This window comes from Ammospiza nelsoni, chromosome 1, assembly GCF_027579445.1.
Source record: "Ammospiza nelsoni isolate bAmmNel1 chromosome 1, bAmmNel1.pri, whole genome shotgun sequence".
Taxonomy (NCBI): Eukaryota; Metazoa; Chordata; class Aves; order Passeriformes; family Passerellidae; genus Ammospiza; species Ammospiza nelsoni.
The window spans coordinates 106,494,436-106,511,342 of record NC_080633.1 but is presented as its reverse complement, the minus strand read 5'-3'; the positions used below and the strand labels follow the sequence as shown (position 1 = coordinate 106,511,342).

Genomic DNA, 16,907 nt, shown 5'->3' with positions numbered 1-16,907 from the left:
CAAACTTTTAATAATTAAAAAAACTCACTCAAATTCAAATGCACATCAACTGGCTGCTTCTATACTCCTATGCACTTGGGCATCAATGTATGATCATACAGTGATTTGAGCTACCTTTTCCCAGAAGTACAGCTGACACTGCAGGGCAAGGTTACACACTTGGATAAGGCATTGTACAGAAACAGGACACACAGGTTAGGATATCGTGTTGTGAGCGTAAAACGTCGCTTTCTCTCATCCTAAGAGCTTGCTTTACTAACAGAGACGTGCCCTGCGGCGGGCAGCCCCCGAGCCTCGCCCATCCATCCGCACGCCCGGCAGTGCCGGAGCTCCGCGCTGCGCTGGCCCGCAGAGGGCGCCCGTGCCCAACTCCCGCCATGGGATGGGGCCGGACACACGGACACACACACGGACACACACACGGACTCCAAAAGGAAATAAGCACCTTACTCTTTACCAGGCAACACCAATAAAAACAGCGTCTCTTTTTCACATTTTAAGAGTACAGGGTTTTTTTCCATACAGGAATTAAAGATGAGAATCGTTTGCGGCAATGGGTGGAACGTAACTAGGACAAGGTGAATCCTCTGATACTGCATGGACCTGATAACATGGTACTTCACTGAAATTGTGATTCCTAGAGACATCAGACCTACCCCCTCGTTCTCTTTTCACAGAATCATACAGTTGTTCAGATTAACAGGCACTCAGTAGGTGACCTTCTCAAAGCAGCAACAACAGTGAATTCATATCAGTTTATACAAGGCTTTGCCTATTTCAGTCATTAAAAGTCGTACGGACAGAGATTTCACAACTTTCCAGGCCAACCTGTTTGCAATGCTTAGTTATTCTTCCAGGGATTTCCCCCTGACTGCCTTGTGAAGTTCTACCAATTCCTCCCCTGAAGACTATCACCTTCCCATTCTCACCTTTCCCATACTAATATGCATGAAAGCTTGGGTAAGTTTCAAGTAATGTATTTCTGAATAGCATTCAGTGTACCATAAAAACCTAAAGAATTAAAAGTTAAAAAAAATTTGCCACGCACAAAAACCCCCACCAAACTCCCAAGTTTGTACGTTTTAATTAGCTATTGCTAATTTCAACATTTTAAAAAAATCAGTTAATCTGTGGAAAGCAGACATTTGGAAACAGTGTATTTTATGAATATACAAACCTGACTTTTTCTTTGTGACATTTAGCCAATGCTTTGCAGAGACTTGGATCAGGGCAGAGGTCGAGAGGGGACTGACCCTTCTTGTTGCGAATGCCGAGGTCAGCCCCGTTGGCTGCCAGGAAGCAGGCAATAGATGCAGCACTCTTCTTCTCTGCTCCTTGAGTGCCAAGTCCCATAATTAACTGAAAGAAAACAAATATGTAAGCAAGAAAGACTCTCTAAACAGTTAAGAATCATCTGGCTAAAGGAAAGCTACTTGACATGCACACATGCACATATATACGTAAATGTGTAAGGCAAAGGAAGCGTCTCTAGAACTAAAACCAAAACAATTGCTTCATTCTGAGTCAGCTATATTCAGCTTTCTTTTAGAAACTAAAATTTAGCAAGGAATAGTTCTACTGAAGCACTCAATCTCCTGTACACCTATACTCACGTGTGAAGTGGCTGTCCTTCTATGTAAGCACTGTAAAGGGCAAAGTTCCAGTGGGTATATTCAGAAGACACTTCAGTATATAGTCAAATTGCTCAGTTCAGACAAAATGCTACCACTGCACTTGGACTGAAATCACAGTTGAGCATAGAAATGAATGCACATCTACTTTTAGTCCAGTCAGAAAACTACCTGCCCAAGAGAGACTGAAATTCAGTTACTTTCCCAGTCTGGATGGATTAAAACCCACACACTGTCCCTATCTAATCACATAATGCTACTCTGCCCTTTCACAGCTGTTACTGTATCCTTGTGTAACTGCTTCACAAGGTCAGCCCGAAACACTAAGAAGGCTCCCAACCACAGCCCAGCAAGGAGTGGATTCCCCAAAGCATTCTGGGCTCCCAACACCTTTTTGTATTAAAGCTCAATCAGATGAAATGCATTAAGTATAATATAGATGCCAGAACTGCTGGCATCACTAAGAGTCCCTCAGCAAACTACACTACACTGTATTCAGAGGAAGAGCTTTGGCAAAGCTAGGGCAGCTCCAACTCAAGGAAACCCAGTTGCTTAGGGAAGCATTTTATAAACCTCAGTCTATATGTTGTTCCTTTTTTAAATTAGAAGTTCTTATATCAATACATGTCACTGAGGCTACAAGACTCTTGAGGGTCTCTTTATGAAGTCAGATACTCCTCCTGCATTCTTCCTCATGATTAGGTAAGAACAGTACAGCTCCAAAGGCTTTATACCAGGAAAATCAGTAAGTTATGGAAACAAACATTATTTTTGCGGTGTTCAGATAACAGAAAATTTTCATTTATCAATTGAGACTGTTTTTCTGCACTTCAATTGCAGAACTGGCTGAAGCAAAGCAGAGATGTGTTCCAGCTTCAGTCCTGGTACTTTGGACTGCATTATTAATCCAGCCAAGGCAGCACAACACCCAGTGAAACTGATTTGCTCCAAGGTTGGCAGAGTCATTGTGGAACAGTCATCTACATTAGTCACAAAAACCCTAGGTGCTAAAATGCCTCTGCATGCTGTACAACTTGAAAACACTAGGACAATGTTGCATCCCATGACACTTCTCAGGAAGCCTGCAACTTTTCAGGCACAAAGAATGAGAACACCACAAAAGAACCCACACACAAAATACTCTCCATTTTGTCTCAGTGCCCAGTATGGCTGCAGTATACCTCTGGAGGGGGCTACCCCTGAAATGCATCAACACAAGCAAACCCAGCCAATGCACCAGTGAGGGAGAAGTCTCAGTGCAATCCACAAAAACTGTACAAATATAATCCAAGTAATTGTACCTTTGAAGCAGTAAACACTTTCCATTAGCTTCTTTCTTTTAAGTTAGGATTTAGGCGGTGGCATCACTTAAAAGCATTTTAAGAGTCAGAAATATACCTTAAAGACACTTGTATATTAAAATAAATGACACAAAATGACCCTGGGAATAATACAGTTGTTTAGGATAAGAAGTACTGTAGGCTAGAACAGTGCATCTAATAAAGCAATTCAAATGACTTTTTTGTGGTGGTGGAGACTATACTTCAGAAAATTTCTCCTCCTCCCAGCTGTAGTCACCACAATATGCTGGATGAAAAACTTAAAAATTACTTAAAGAAATGGGGTTCACTGCTCATAGCACTTGAGCACAGTAATATTTTTCAGAATGGTACCTAAAAAGAGTAGGGCTTTGTGTACTATCAAGATTGCTCACTACATGCATGAATGTAAGCATTTAAACAGTCTATCAAAAAATCAGCTGAAGAAACCTGACAAAAATTGTTTTATGTATAACATAAAATATCCTGAGTTGGAAGGAATTCACAGGATCATTAAGTTCAGCTCCTGCCCCTGCACAGGATAGCCCCAAGAGTTGCACCAGGCGCCTGAGATCATTGTCCAAAGGCTTCTTGAACTCTGGCAGGCTTGGTGCTGTGACCACTTCCCTGGGGAGCCTGCTCCAACGAGCATAACGTTGGCATTCAGAAGGAACTACTGAAAAAAAAAATCAATGTTAAAGAATTCCTTCAATTTAGTTCCACTTGTGAAATAAGTGAATGGTAATCAGTAAAAAGTATCGTTTCATATTTTTAACAGTGGTCAAAGTAAAAAGTAACAAATCATACAATTTCAATGAGTTGCTGTCTAACAAACTTGATCAAGTATGAAAAAACTCTAAAATCCTGCAAGTGAGATTTTTCTTTTCAGTTTATTCAACTGAAACAAAAATAGAAATAATTATTTCTATTAAGTATGTATGTGCTACAGAGAGGCGCCCTACAGGCCTCAGTAGGTTGGAATCTCCAAGACAGGAGCGCAAAATTAATTAAAATTTAGCCAAGCAAAAATGAGCTCTAAAAGCTAAATATTTACAGAGATGTGTTGCTATCACATTGCCTAATGAAATCTGACACATTTTGCAACCTTTAAAGGAATTAATGAAGAAGAATAAAAAAAATCTCTCAAAACAAACCCTCCATTTAAGTCAAAACATTTACAAAAAGAAAACCTTACTGATTCTCAGGCAAAACTATTAATCCTCTTTATCATCTATTATCCATCAAAACCTGTATTTGCAATTCCACACAAAACAAATTACCAACGTGTCCTTGGATAGCTTTAAACATCCAAATGCCTGCACATATTTTTACAGCTTCAATTCCATCTTTGTTGATACTCAATTTTGGGGAAAAGGCAGCTTAATATTTAAAACTGTTTAATGGTAAAACCTAGTTCATAGAATTTTTACCTTACTGTTATTTAAATAAAGGTAGATAGGTACAGGTATTGTTCTCATTTCCTGTTTTCACAAAACGTTTTCAGGATAATTTGATTTGCTGATCATCTTAAAGCGTTTTCAGATATATTTACTCCATCTTTTACATTTCACAAAAAATAAAAACAAGCAAGTTTTTGTCTCTTCTCTGCCAGAACTTATCTTCTCCACACCACTGAAACCTCCCAAATTTGTTAGTTTGGCAGAAATTTTCTCTGCAGCTAAACAAAGTGCAAAGAAATGACCAGTAGTTTGATCACGCTAATAAAGGAGAGGAGGTATTGGTTGATCATGATTTTTTAAAACTTTAAAACATTTTTAGGTGATCAGAGACACAATGATGAGGGAATTTTTTTGTTCCTCATATCTTCTGCCTTATCTTTGTCTTATTACTTCAATAGAAATGTGAAAAAATTACACTTTTGTTTGAAACCAAGAATACTTCTCAAATGAAACTAGAGATAAAACTTTATTATTTAAAATATAAATTCCCCCCCCCCACAAAGAGAAGTTTAAAAGGTGATGGAAAAAAACCCCGCTTCGGTTAAAATCCCCAAAACTCAATGCACAACTCTAGTTTCATTGTGAAAGCCATTAATAAGACTGAGCAGAGAAACCAATTTATGAAATGCCAAATCTGAGAAAAAAAATTCCCTTTCATTCATTTCACAGTTAAACACAAAGTATTCCAGACAGCTCTCATAGAGTCCATTTCAGATCACAGAAACAACTGAGCTGTCACTGCTCTTCTTGTCTCATTTAAAAGGACAAACACATTTTCTTACACGTTAGACATATTTCAAATCTCTTTCAAGGCTTATCCCAGTGTATTTCAGTGAGATTCAGTAACCAATTTGAAAAAAAAAATGGTACAGTGGAATTATAGTTTTGAACAAAGACTTTTCATAAAGTTGGTGTATTTGTTTTTTCTTAATGAAACGCAAAAGCAACAACAAAAAAATTTCTAATTTTAACCCTCAATTAAAATCAGAAAAAACATTATACTAACAACTAACGGTTCGGTAGTTCTGATACACTGATACACCATTATTTTGTGCATCTTTAATATCTAAAGAAAAAAAAATGTTTCTTTTTCTCAATCTGAATTGCTCCATAATTTTATTCCTCCTTTGTCTCTCAGGTAAACTACAAACTTCACCTCTATATATGGGGTTCACACAGCTTCTTGGGTGTGAGGGTTTCTTTTTTCCAGTAAAACATTTTGACTTTTACTACCTGGAGGCTATTTGACTATACCCTTACTACAGCACAATTTCTGAACTGAACTCTGTCAAAAATACAGATCTCAATAAACATACTAAATTAAGAATGCCCTGTTCTAACAGAAAATACTTTCAGAAAGTTAGAGAAGCAACTAAGCAACTAAAGTTATAAAGACATGCAAGACGCTGAATCACAGAAAACTATTTCAGTCTTATTCTGTACTGTAATACTGTTGAATTCTCTTTCCAAAAATGCTACTTTGATTTTTTGGCAGCCATATATGTTCACTACAGAAGATAAATTCTTAGAAATATTTTTGAGCTACATAACCCTCTTTCTTTAAAAAAGGTAATGACTTCATGCAGAAAGCCACATAGAACAATATGATTTCTGCCTACACTGCAGTTTAATGCAGAATGGCTACATAAAGTAATGCTGCCAAAACTCAGTCCAACAGTACAGAAGTAGACCAAGAGACAAATATACAGGGGAAAAAAAGAATAAATAAATGTGTTTTATTTACTGTGTTCTTTGATGGCTCCCAAGCAGTATCTACCTTGCCCACATCTTGCATGTCTTGGAGTTGGCGGAGCTGTGACAGAGTGTGGTGTCTCAGGGCTTCATGCAGGGGAGTATCCCCATCTTTATCCTGAATATCCAATTTAGCACCTGCACGAACTAAGAGCTGAAAAGAGAGAGAACCAAATTAAAAAAAAAAAAAAAAAGCTCCCTTTTAGAACTAATTTAGTTCTAAAAAAAATTATGGTTTAGGATTCTCTAGGAGGTTCAAAAGGGCTACTCCTATCTTGCTACAATTCACTGTTAAATTAATTTAAATTCATTTTCCTTACCTGGAGCTCAGCCCTCAACCAACACATTTATCTGTCTCAAATATCAAGCTTATTTCAGCAGAAGGCTAATGCTTGCCTCTGCTCTGAATGCTACAAAGACATAATTTAAGAGGATCCTTTCTACTTCCTTAGACTTTAATTCTTGTAAGACAGCCTACAAACAATGTAATTTATTAGAGCAATATGTACAATACTTGAGATAGGTATATATTCTTTACTATTAGTTTTCAATGATCTCAAAAATCATCATTTTCACACCATACTAAACTTTACAACTTAATTTACAGTGTCCTCACATTAGCAAAGTAGTTAAGCATGTACTTTGGTTAACCCTAATTCAGGAGAAGACATAAAAACCAATGACACTATTAAAAAGTCTCTCAGAACACTTTGGAAAGTAATGAACTGTAAGACTTGTCTCTAAGCTAATTTTAGACACCCGTTCCTATTCACATGACACAAAACAAGCACAAGGCTGCACAGGCCCTCCTATTCCTATGGCCTTTGTATACAGCCCTTCCATAATTCAGCCCACCAGAACTTGCTTAAATACACTGTTGAACAAAACAGAGCAACACATGCTGACAAAAAAATACTAACTGTCCCTAAAAATTAAACTCCATCACTGTTGCCATTCAGAAGTCTGTAGGCAGCAGCTGAGGTTTTAACTTCAGTTTTTGAGCTTCTGCTACTCTGCAAAATTGGGATTAGCAGTAGAGACAAAAGGCATAATCCAGAACCAAGAATATACAAAGAGGGATCTCCCTCTTTGGAACCCACATGCCTGCAAGGAGTTTCAGTTTCTCAGAACCAAAGAACCTCAAACATCAGAACAGGCTAAAAGGAATTGAAAGCCTAATTTTCAAGGAAGTATCTGTCTGCAATTGTTTGCAGTTTATCATTTTCCCCAACCTTCTCTTCCACAAGTGACATCAAGAATACCAGCTAATAGCTGACACAGTCTAGTCTCAACTTCTTACACTCTCTAAATGGATTTTCTCTGGACCAATTTCTTTCTCATATTCATATCTTGTGTCTACCACTAGGTCTTTACTGCTATGAGTTCCTCCTGGAATCCTTGACTACCACAGATTTTCAGAGTCTTTGCAGAAGTTTAAAAAAAATGATTTAAAAAAAAAAGCAAACCATTGCCCTTTGTCATGGCAGTAGGACTTTTAAAAGAACCGTGCTACCTTTGACCACTATTCCACAAATGCCTGAGGGTACAAACCCAGCCCTGGAAGCTATCCAATAGGAATTAGTTTTGGAATATGGAGCCAACATGTTCTTTGCATGGCTACATGAGCTATTTTAGGACTTATTAAAAGTTAATCCAGTTCTGAAAAACGGATACTCTACAGGGTCATTCACTTAAACATTCTCAGATACAAGCATGTCAGTGAAACACACATGCTAGTTGTTCTACGTGCCTACCTTCCTCTCATCTGCTACATTAATATTGTATTCCCAGGTACTGTGTAAATTCCAGAAGGGCACAAGAGTTCACCAAACACAGCTGCCAAATAGCTTACAGGATGCAAGTGGCACTGACTCTAGGAAACCATTCTTCTGGTAGCAAGCAGTTCCAGATATAGGGCCATATCACATGTTTCACTGTAACGGGATCACACCCATCAGCCCGCAGAGAGGGAGAAACCTTATGGCTAAATAACACCTAACAGAATGCACGTCTGCATAGGGCAACAATTCTGTGTAGGCCTGAATAAGAGACAGTTTTCCATACAAGATGACTCCATAAAAAAAAAAAAATTCATCAAAGGCCAAGGCCAGGTTGATGTATTCACTCTGAGAGCAGTGAGTGCTCTCTCCGAGCCTCAAAATCCCACAGCAGCAAGGCAAACAGTCACACAGGTCCTCTATGACAGGCCAGACACAGCAAGCTATGCCAGACTCATCGCACTTCCTGTGCTAGCAACAAAGCTTTGTTAAGTTGAAGCATTCACTTTTGCAACCATGCAAGCAAAAAAGCAGGATAGCATTCCTTTCACCAATAGGGCACTACTGTTCACTGCTTATAGGTCTCCCAAGCTAAGAGCATGGAATGTCAAACACTCAGAGACTGAAAAGGAGTTAAGGTTCTAAAAGATGTTTCGTGTTATAATTTGCAAAAGCTATGAGCAAGAACAATTACTCATACAGCAGGAGGCATCAGAAATGCTATTTGAAGATCCCCTTACAGCACCACAAGATTCAGACAAGTAACAGCTGAACATATTCTTCCTTACTAAACAAGAAGGGATGCTGGAATTGGCAGCCACACAGAGGAAACCATAATGTACATGTACAAAAATTTAGCATGCTTCAAGCAGCGTTCATATTGCTGACTGACCTTCTGTGCAAGTTGGCAGGCTTCTGAATGAAACAAAATCCAATCAAACAAACATGCAGCGACTATATGTTGTCAAATAATTTTCTGAACGTTCATGAAATATTCATATTTTAACAGCCACCATCAGCTTTAGCCAAATGCCATTAACCATATGGCTTACTGCAAATAAGATACTTACCCTAACAATTTGTGTATGCTGTCGTTCAACAGCAAGATGAAGAGCAGTTTGCTGGTTAACGTTCTGGATATCCAGGTTAGCATTGCCCTGCAAGATATTCAAAACATTAGAGCATTATCACCCCAGCAACTCATCTACAGGCAAGGCAGTCCATTAGGACACTGACTATGACTCTGAATACAATTCCTAGTTAGGGGATTTGAGAACAAAAGTGATTGAAAACTTCAATTATTCACTGTACAAATGTTGATCTGTTGAATGAAACTAGGTATCCAATTTTTCAGTCCGTCTGCACCATTAGGCCATTGTAACAATCTCAAAGGCAAATTTGACCTTTAGAGCTCAACACGTCCTTCCCTCCTCCACTGCTTCTGCATTGCGACTGCAGGCGTAAAGCAGCCAACTATTTTCATATCAGATGGTTAACCAAAGCATGACATTTAAATCCTCCTGAGAAAAGTCCTACCTGATGCACCAAAAGTTCAGCCACTTCCACATGATTATTAAGAGCTGCCAGATGTAAGGCTGTGTAACCATCATCTTTTTTCTCATCAACAATCCACGGTCGTGGTAACTTGGACAACAACACACGCATTGCGCTGAAAAATATAAGCAGAGATGGCATAAACACCCCTACAACGTATGCTGAGTGACAACAGTAGAACAACATTAATTCTCAAAGCTATGTACTAGTGGCTAAAATAATTTTCATCTTTTTTCAAACAGAGAGAGTGGGTGAAAAGCTATACCAACAGTTTCAAAGCAGAATAATTTAATGTTCATTTCCCTCTCATTAAAGCACACAAACAAACCATACAATGCCTGGAACAGTGTGAGGATCAGGTTTGTTTTTTAGAAGAATGCTATCTAGCAGTAAAAATTACATTAAAGAAGCATTCAAACAATCTCTGAAATGTAGAGAAAATAATTTTCTCCCTCAAATCCTTATAGCATCCTTTACTTCAGTATTTAATGACCAAGTTCCACTACATTAGATTTCTTTAAAATCATCACTTTATAAACTGATGCCATGGGCTGTAACAGTTAAAACTCAGTTTCTAGGAAAGAAAATGGAGGAAGATCTCTTAAGCACAGAAAAAATAAATGCTGAAACTGTTAAGTGAGAACTAGTGGGATATTTTCTTAACAAATAATGGTTGACTATAACATACCATGGCAGTGTCTGGTAGTCAGGGAATAGGGTGGGGAAAAGCAACTTGACTACTACAAGTATTAAAGCACACTAAAATCCATAAAATCCAAAGTTAACCTTCAGTTAAGGGTATTAACAAGACAATGCTAGATAAACAAATTGCTCAATCTTGTATTCTCTGAGAAATACGGTTTTTGTAAGCTTATATGTCTTCACTTAGCTTTTGGAATACATAAGTTACCAAACTTAAACCCCTTATTGTCTTATCTTTATAAACAGCATATGCAGCTCCCTTATGACAGTTCCTTAAAGATAAACACAAAACCAGAAACTGCTACAATCCTGTGCCAAGAAACCTCTTCTGTCATCTGATGTTTCCCTACTGTTGAAGGAACATGATATCTACAGGAGAAACACGGCTTCTGCACAAAATTCAAATTTTTAAAATCCAAGTAATCCTTGCTAATGCAAGTGGAACCACTCAGTCACACAGTGCATTGCAAGGCAGATAATGTATCTAAATTAAAGAGTTCTTCAAGAGCTCTGGTATCAAAAATGTGGGATCTCAATAATCCTCAGAAAAAGCCTCATGATTGAACCTCTCAGCTTTTACTTAAAAATACCCTCATAAGGCATGAATGACTGCCCCGTCAAGTAAGAACTGAGCTCCCAGTTCATTCCAATCATATGTTTCCTTGAACATCCACACTGAGGTGAAGTAGTATTCATTCCTAAGCTCTCTTTTAGAACAAGCCAATGAGTTCCCTATAAAAAAACCCTAGAAGTTGTGTCTGGGCACAGATCACCCTAATAGGCCTTCCTTGAAAGCAGAGAAGTCTGTGAGGTAACAGTAAGGAAGTGCATTCCTTCCTACTCTCTGCTCAAATGCTCCCATAAAAGACTCTGCTTAACAAGCATCTCCATGTTCTCCTGCTACTGAGTGCACAACAGAAACCTCTGGTTTCACACCTATGCTACAGCTGTCAGAATGGCATATTAAGTGACACTTTTCTGTCCCCAGAATCAGAGTGTCTATAGGAATCCCAACTAACCAACTGCATTTTCAAGCCACAAGGTCATACAAACCCACAGGAAACCAACTGCTACATGAAGCACCCATAGCCATGCTGCTCTGGATGTTTGTCTTCCTCAGAGTGGACAGAAGCCATTCTCAGCCTCTTAGGATTATTTATTTTCTTGGCAGATTGCTTCTCACTTCCTCACAGTCCAAACCACTTATAACACAGCAATATAAGACAACAACACTTAACAGACTGTACATTGCTCATTGTAAGCCATTGCTCAGTTTCTATTCATAATACCTTCTACAGCTCTCATGTGCTAGGAAGACTAGAATACTTCAGAAAAAAAACCAAACAATGGCAACATTAATTCTTTGGGAGATTCACTTATGCAGGATTTTTCAAAATTAGCGATATAATTTAATAAAACTCAAGTTACCAAAGCTTCATGAAATGTGGCAAAATTAACCAGTATAAAGTTGCACTGATAAACATAGTCTACTTCGTAATGCAAAGATGCCATATCTACAAATCTTGGCACCATCAGAACTGTGTTTAGCTGCTTTAGGGGAGCATGCCTGGGGCACTATGGTTTGCTTGGTATCTGGGCACACCACCACACCAGCTCTTCAGAATGCTGGGCTGATTCAAAGCACACAGTCCCAACAGCACAACTAGCCTTCTATAGTGGCTTCCCACAGGGCATCATGTCATGTAAGCTCTTTATCTTCACCTGCCAGGCTCAGTGCTTCCAAAGACCCCATAAAGCTCTTATCTACTGTGGATAGTCTAAAAACACAATAAAAAATTCCTGAAAATTCCCTGTGACTGACAGAAGGAATATGACTATGAGCAATGAGGAAAAGGTGGGGCAACAATAACCTAACAAAACAAAGAAACAAAAAAGACCAACAAGAAATTTTTCTTAAAACTGCAACTACAACTTGAGGAACACTGTGAAAGGGCATCAACACCAATTACAGCCAGCATGTCTCCAAAGTAGCTCCAGTCACTAAACAACAAACTGTCTTAACCAACTCAATGATATTTTATATCCTTTTTTTTCAGTAAGGAAATAAGAAAATTGCCAATTCTACAGATGAACAAAATTTGAAGTCCATTGACACACTTTATCAGATTTCTCAATATGTAAATATACTTCAGAAATACTACTGACATTTCTTTAATACATCTCATCTTTGAAACAAAAATAAGAAACCAACTTACTCAGCATTTTGTGTGCTGTGAAGAAAAATCACTCATCTTAATATGTGAATGCTATCCTTACCAGATCCTCTTTGAACTCTTTAGTTTGCTGTCTTACACCAGAAAAATTTTTATCTGAAGTTTGACTGAAAAATATTTGGAGATATCTTACTTTCAGAGAAATGAGATGCCTGCTACATTTCTGAATGCTTTTAAGATACATTGGTCTTACTGGAAAAGCAGAAGGACCACCAAAACAAATAGCATCTGTATGGAATACATTTTTATCTTACTGTTCACAGCAAATCACTGAAGGGTCAGGAACCACTACTCAGTTGTTTCTTTTTATTCAGAAAAAGACTATATCTCTCTTTCAGACCATGCTATATTACAGGACAGCAGGCTAGAAGGACTGTTTCAAGGAATGACACCTTAAAATTCTGCAAGATATTAATATGCTACAATGGTAAATTCAGCTCAGTGGCTGCATCCTCCTCCTCATTAGATGAGAGGTAGTTTCTTTCAATTTTTATAGGATTTTCTAGAGCTCCTGCCAAAATTTTGACAGCTAAGTGGCTACCATTCAGAGCAGCACTCACTGGAACAGGCATACATCATAAAAAGTCAAATTAGAGAATTCTTGTTGCCAATTACACATAATTCATGATTCACTCTCCCCCATGAAGTATTACAGAAGAAGCTGGGTTGTATTGCTCACAACATAGATGTGAAAACTGGCTTTTATCTTGTATACATTAAACAAACCACAGACTGCTTTCACTGTAGTTGCACTGCAAAGATCAAGAAATAATCTATTAGTAACCCTGATCATGAAAACACCTGAAGAAAACTTTACAAACTATCATCTTCAGTGTATTCAACTGTAACAGATTATATGGCTGGCTGAGGAGCTGCAAAGACTACTGATGAAATGCTTAAAACTCTTAATTGAAACACAGAACTTGTACCATCACTGTGTTATTTGTACATTATTACTAAAGCATCACCAATAAAAAAATTTTCTAATAGGCAAGCTTTGGTATTTATTGGTCTGCAGTATTTTCAGCTTAGCGGGAAGCTCATAAAAAGATTTTGGGCCTTTTTTACCTGGATGCCCATTTGCAACTTCTGAACATTTCTAATGGAACAAGAAGATAAAAACTCCAGTGAGAATTGTTGAGGGAGTTATCTGCAAAGCTTTAATAGGGATAAGTAAACTATTGCTTCTTCTCTAGGTGCTAAACACGTGCTCAGTCAAAAAGGACAGAGAAAGCTCATGTGTGCATAGGGGGCTGAGACAGAGGTATCTGCTGCTCTCCCAGGTGCAGCTGCTGGGGGTACACTGCCTTATACTGCCCAATTCATCCCCATAAAATGACAGCCCAGACTCAAATAGTTACAAGTGATTTGGTCAAAGGAACATCCACTAATATGGTGCTACATTTAATTTGAGATGCAGAAGAGTAACAGCAAATGCTGCTGTTGCATGCATCTTTATTTGATCTTGCCACATAAGTAGTACTTTTTTTTTTCTGTTTCAGGTTTTTAGAGAGTCTGGAACCACAACTTAACATATATAGGACCACAGAATCACTTGGATTAGAAGAGACCTTACAGATCATCTCATTCCAGCCCTTGCCATGGAAATTCAGCAGTATGAACCGTGTATTTTCAATATAAGATATTGCACAAATCTGAACAATACACTAATTAACTTTCTGCCACACAGAGCACTTGTTTCAACACCAGTTACCAACATTAGACATACAAAAAAAATTTATTCTTATGATGAAAAGTTAGCATATGGTGTATTATTCATTACCAACCTACATATAAAATGTTGGGTTTTATGCAGTACTTTGTTCACAGAGTTTTTGCAGATGCTCATCAGTACTATCTGAGAATGCAACATACAATAACAGATCTATTTGGAAAATCTACAAGATAAAAGTACTTCTAAACAAGATGAGGCCAACGCCTCATTGTATAAAAAATTCCAGATTTAGCAGTCTTAACTGCAAAAACATCCTTGCACCCTGTTTTAAAACAACATGAACAAAAACTAGAGAAGATTCTCTGCCAACAACTGCAATTTGACTGCAGAATGAGGCAAATGAAGAAGGTTGAAGGCTTGTGGGATAGTGGTAGAGTGGATTTGTTTGTTTAGCCTTTCAGAGTTTGTTTGTTAAGGTTTTATAGAAACAAATACTTAGGCAGAAAAAATTAGAAAGGCTACTCCACAATCTGCATAAGCACATTTAACTAAATTGCTACAATCCCACTTTTTTCCCTGCACTCCAGTTCCTGCATTATGTTGGCTGTACAGCCACATCATTTTCTAGCAACTGAAACAACCTGCCAGACTCCTGATTTGGCAAGTTTGCTTTCAGACAGATCAATGAGATAATCCAACCTACCCTGCAACTTCATGATCACTAGAAGCAATAGGAGTAAGGGAATGACAAAGCCAGAGCTGCAGGGAGGGCACACTGCCCTTTCCAGAAGCAAAGTCTTAGATCAGCATAAACTTATCAGCAATCCTATCACCAGAGGTTGTAATGATTCACTGCACTTTCTATTACAGGTTTTTCTACTTTCATGCCATTCTCCTCCCTCAACTCAGGTTTCCACTGTCTCAGTATGACATGGTTTCATAATGTGTTTTACAGTAATCCTGGCTTGAAGTATTCTCCACATACACATGCACCACCTCCACATACTCCTCTCCAGACTCCTAACCCTGGCTCAGCTAAACCCATTCACCTGTCTCCTGTTAGAGCCTCAAATAGTTGAAGGAACAATTCAGATTTAAAGATAGCTTCCATGGCAAAGTTTTCTTTCAAGACTGAGTAGTCTGACATGCATTTTACAACATAACTGAAGAAAAAACACGTTTTACTAATCCCTTTCTTGTCCTGTTGACTACCACCTCAGCTCAAAAAAAGCTTCCACAAAAAGTGGTCCCAACACAGCATCTGAAAGGTCATCCCTTTCTGCTGGATTATTTCTCATCTGGAATAGTACTCCAAGCCTGCTCACTGTGAAGCCAAAGAAACATTTGTACCAACATAGTGCAAGAAGTAACACAGGAGCAGGACAGCACTATTTTTGGCAACCATAAGATCGTAAGTGCACGTCAGCACACAACTCCAAGCCAAATCAGCTCCCTGATCTGATTCACAGGATACTCACTGTGCAGTACAGAGAACCACTGGAAGAATGAAGAAGGAAGTTTCTATCTCTCAGGAACAAGCAACAGGAAGAGATTATTACCTTAGACTGGTACTACTGAGCACACTGTACCTTGAATTGAGAGTTGCAGATAGAATTCCTATCTGACCAATGGTCTAGTTAGTAAAAGTTTAAGAAGGCAGGCTGGTTCCTTCTTTCTGCTTCTCAGATTTTCAAGCATCTCTTGCTTTTGAAAAATCAGTTTCAATATACATGTAAACAAAGAAACAATGAGGTATATACATTTACATGGAATTCACAAGCATGTATTGCACAACACTTTGTCTTCAGTGTATAATTATGAAAACAAAGAGAAAAGCAAAAATGTGACTTCAACCAGAAAGCAACAGAAGTTACAGGGTAAGCAGTAACCAAGCACAGGATAAAATCAACACAAAAAGAAGCACCAAGGGAAGTATAAATCCAATATACTGGCCTGCTCAGGACTTCGCAATTCACTCTGTACCCTACCATACTGAACTTTGTAACTGCTAATTACATCAATATTAATTGAATGGTATCTTGATTTAATAAGTTTGTTTCATTTTAGATTGACATATTTTCACCTTTTTCATCCTTCTTGCTCCCAAGCAAAGATTTTGTCTGCAAAATACAAAGTGTTGATGTATTTGGGTTCCCAACTGTTGTATTTAAATGCTAAATTTCAGTTATTCATTTTAAAAAAACATTGCATATACTCCCCATGAATATGAAAATCTCTCTTCATATTTTGAATGTGCAGTTATTAGTCTTGCCATGAGCCAATTTTGTAAACATGAAAGATTAATGCAATGAGCTGTTCCCTTGATTTCTTCTTTTTTTCTTTTCTTCTAAAATGATTCAGTTTTTTTAAAGAACAGTAGCACCTAATTTATACATGCATTTATTTTCTTTAGATGCAATTCTATGGATAAGCATTAGGAACAAAATACTATGGCATTATTAAACGTAATGGTATGGAATGATATGAATTTACTAATTAAACTTTTTAAAAATAATTTCTAACTTGATTTGAATATGGAAATGCAGGGCTACAAATGGGCACTGACTTCTTAATTATAAAATAACTGTATGATTTGCAATTGAAAACTTGGACTGAGGCTGCTCAGACCTTGGGTTAATCAACGCGTTAGTCACAGCATTTTTCAGTGATCAAGAAACCAGGTTACACAACCTGCCACGGCAGCGCAGGATATTTATTGTTCTATATCTGCGTGAAGTCCCTGCCTTGTTACTAGCAGGGCTGCCTTTTTTTTTCCCTCTCCCACTCCTCCCCCCCCTCCCG

General features: G+C 38.0%; 1 protein-coding gene across 3 annotated transcripts in view; it reads right to left on the bottom strand.

The window, feature by feature from the left end:
* MIB1 (MIB E3 ubiquitin protein ligase 1) overlaps positions 1 to 16,907 on the bottom strand; it is a 77,089-nt gene that overhangs the window by 16,276 nt on the left and 43,906 nt on the right. For 2 of the 3 annotated variants that reach the window (XM_059477101.1, XM_059477109.1), the window contains exons 13-16: positions 9,477 to 9,609; positions 9,011 to 9,097; positions 6,155 to 6,316; positions 1,178 to 1,359 (exon numbers count right to left, since the gene is read on the bottom strand). In XM_059477101.1, the coding sequence (XP_059333084.1) occupies positions 1,178 to 1,359; positions 6,155 to 6,316; positions 9,011 to 9,097; positions 9,477 to 9,609 (564 nt within the window). The remainder of the gene's footprint in view (positions 1 to 1,177; positions 1,360 to 6,154; positions 6,317 to 9,010; positions 9,098 to 9,476; positions 9,610 to 16,907) is intronic. The other variant, XM_059477116.1, reaches the window with a different exon arrangement.